We start from the raw sequence: 2,542 nt of genomic DNA, 5'->3' as shown, positions 1-2,542 counted from the left end.
TCACCCTCTTTCAACTGGGTCAAGGCTTCATTTCCTGATTCTCTAAATGGTGCAGAACTGCATTCCTGGGGAAAGAGCCGACTGCTTTGGCTGAGCTGAGGCCTCCTGATGAGAGGTTAGTTTAGGGAAAAGCCTGCATCAAGGCGGCTGGAGAACAACCTGTAAAAGGGACAGCTCATCCCAGAGCAGGAATAGCATCGATGAATCTAAACCCAGGAAAGATAACTCTCAACTCAACAGACAAGTTTTTAAACTGGGGATAATATCTTCCAGGCTCCTGAAGCCTGCTAATCAGATGTTTGTATGCAAATGGGTGGAAACAATAACACGGAAAGATGCTCTAAGCTGTACCAACACCCCTAGTGAAGGACTATAAAAGCCCCCATGTATTAGATGTCTTTCACACTCGGGTATACTGAGTTTGCAACTTCCTAGCAAGGTTAACGCCAGCACCATGGTGGACAGCTGTTGCCCCAGAACCACCATGACCATTCCAGCTGTGCCCACTTTCATATGCTCAAATGGTGGTAGCTTCCGAAATGGTATCTGTTTGCCTAGTTCCTGCCGGAGCAGAACGTGGCAACTGGTCACATGCCAAGAAAGCTGTCAGCCATCCAGCAGTGCCCCAAGTGGCTGTGAACCTGCTTCTTGCCAACCTACCTGCCTTCCAACAACTTCTTCTGTTGGTTTTGTCTGCCAACCCATTTGCTCCTGTACGGCCTGCTATGAATCTGGCACTGGCCAGTCTCCATGTCTGGTTAGCTCATGCCAACCCTCCTGCTCAGAATCTACCAGTTGTCAGGTAAATTGCTGTGAAGCCAGCCTCAACCAGCAAACCTCCTGCCAAGAACCTGTCTTTGTGTCTGGATCATGCCAGGCAGCTTGTGGCCAATCGGTCTGCTGTGACACTAGGTCCTGCCAGCCATCCTGCTCTGAAGTAACTTCCTGTGCTGAAAATTCTTGCCCACCAACCATCTGTGCAGCTAGTCCATGCCAGTCAACTTGCTGCCAACAAGGTTCATGTCAACCCACTAATGGCAAAGATCAGCTCTGCAAATCAACTTATTACCAACCCATCTGCTACATTTTTAAGACTTGCCAATTGGTTCCCTTTATGCCTGTTCCCTGCCAGCCGTCAACTTGTGTGTTCAGTTCTTGCAATCCTACATGCTGTGTGTCCTCCCTTTGCCAGCCACTTTACTGCCAACCATCTCCTTCGATATCCTTCGTCTGCCAGCCAGTAGGTAACTGCCAGCCCCCATGTTTTGTAAAGAACGCTTGCAAACTAGTTTCCTGTGGCACCATGCTTTCTGGCCAACCAACTTGTGAGGGATCCGCTTCCTGCAACCGAGATGTCTGCAAATCCCCTTCCTGTCAACCAGCTTGCTGTGTGACAGGTTTAGGCAAACCTTCCAGCGGTGGCTGCAATTGCTTTTGACCAACTGCCCCAAGTCTCTGCAAAGCTAGCACCTGCTCGCCAACTTCCTGACAACTCAGGCATAAGTCCAGCTGCTGTAAGGCAACGCTTCACTGATGCAGCACTCTCCACATTTCTGAGGTCTGCCACTATCTGCAAATGCATTGCTACCCTGTGGTGTCCTTTTCCGACTGAGTGCAAATGCTATCTGCATGCTAACTTCATTCTCAGTCCAGCCCCAGATTCTATCCAGGGGCTGGCGAGGGAATTTGCCCAGGCACTAAGAAAGAGATCTTTCTTTATCAAGGAGAAAGTTTCAGCAAGCATGGTCCACATTACAGCTTGCATTTGCTCATGTTATCATTTCATTTCACCTCCGCAAAACCTCCTCTCCGGCTTTTCTTTCATTTGATGTTGCCCAGTCTTTAAAAAGACTTCTCTGATGTCAATTGCCAATAAAACTGAGTGGTTAAACATCATGAATAAAACTCTCAGAATGCTTTCATTCCTTTCAATACACCCCCACATAGATTTCCTTCAGATCACATTTGAACATGATGACCTTGGCTTCTCTAAATTAGTGGGTCCGCCGTGGTCTGAAAGGGTGGTTGGTATCTGCAATTATGGATTCTCAAATTGGAAGGGAGAAAGAAAGGACAAACAATCCCCTGGCTTCCAATCTTTATACCATCAAAAACGTTTTTGAATTGGGTGGATTCCATCTCCCCACAGTGAACAGACTTGGAAAGCCAAAGACAGAAATGGTCTAGGGAAGCCACAGACTAAAATAAACAAAGTTTTTGGCCATCAATAATAGCTAAGGGTTTATGAACTTAACACTGTTTTTTAAAAGATTTTTAATTTTATGAGAGAGAGAGAGAGAGAGAGAGAGAGCAGGAGGCTGGGGTAGAGGGAGAGGGAATCCTAAACAGACTCTGCGCTGAGTGCAGAGCCTGATCTCACAACCCTGATATCACGACTTGAGCCAAAACCAAGAGCTGGATACCCAACCGACTGCACCATCTAGGCACCCCTTAACACTGGTTTTAATGATCAGTTAATCTAATGGACGATTTAAATAAAATGTAAAATTAGAAAATTTCTTTTTTTTTTTTTAAAAAAGCA

At 46.4% G+C, this 2,542-nt stretch overlaps 1 protein-coding gene across 1 annotated transcript; it reads left to right on the top strand.

The window, feature by feature from the left end:
• Nucleotides 1-454: 454 nt before the first annotated feature.
• Nucleotides 455-1,438, top strand: KRTAP29-1 (keratin associated like protein 29-1). Its single transcript, XM_041726825.1, has one exon. It carries the CDS (start codon nucleotides 455-457, stop codon nucleotides 1,436-1,438), a length of 984 nt encoding a protein of 327 aa, XP_041582759.1.
• Nucleotides 1,439-2,542: the final 1,104 nt, after the last annotated feature.

The sequence above is a fragment of the Vulpes lagopus genome, chromosome 12, assembly GCF_018345385.1.
Source record: "Vulpes lagopus strain Blue_001 chromosome 12, ASM1834538v1, whole genome shotgun sequence".
In the NCBI taxonomy this organism is placed as follows: domain Eukaryota; kingdom Metazoa; phylum Chordata; class Mammalia; order Carnivora; family Canidae; genus Vulpes; species Vulpes lagopus.
This window is presented reverse-complemented; position numbering and strand designations above follow the sequence as displayed.

Bases quoted from the DNA above. Each gene is read 5' to 3' on its own strand.
- KRTAP29-1 (XM_041726825.1), top strand. From the start codon at position 455: ATGGTGGACAGCTGTTGCCCCAGAACCACCATGACCATTCCAGCTGTG.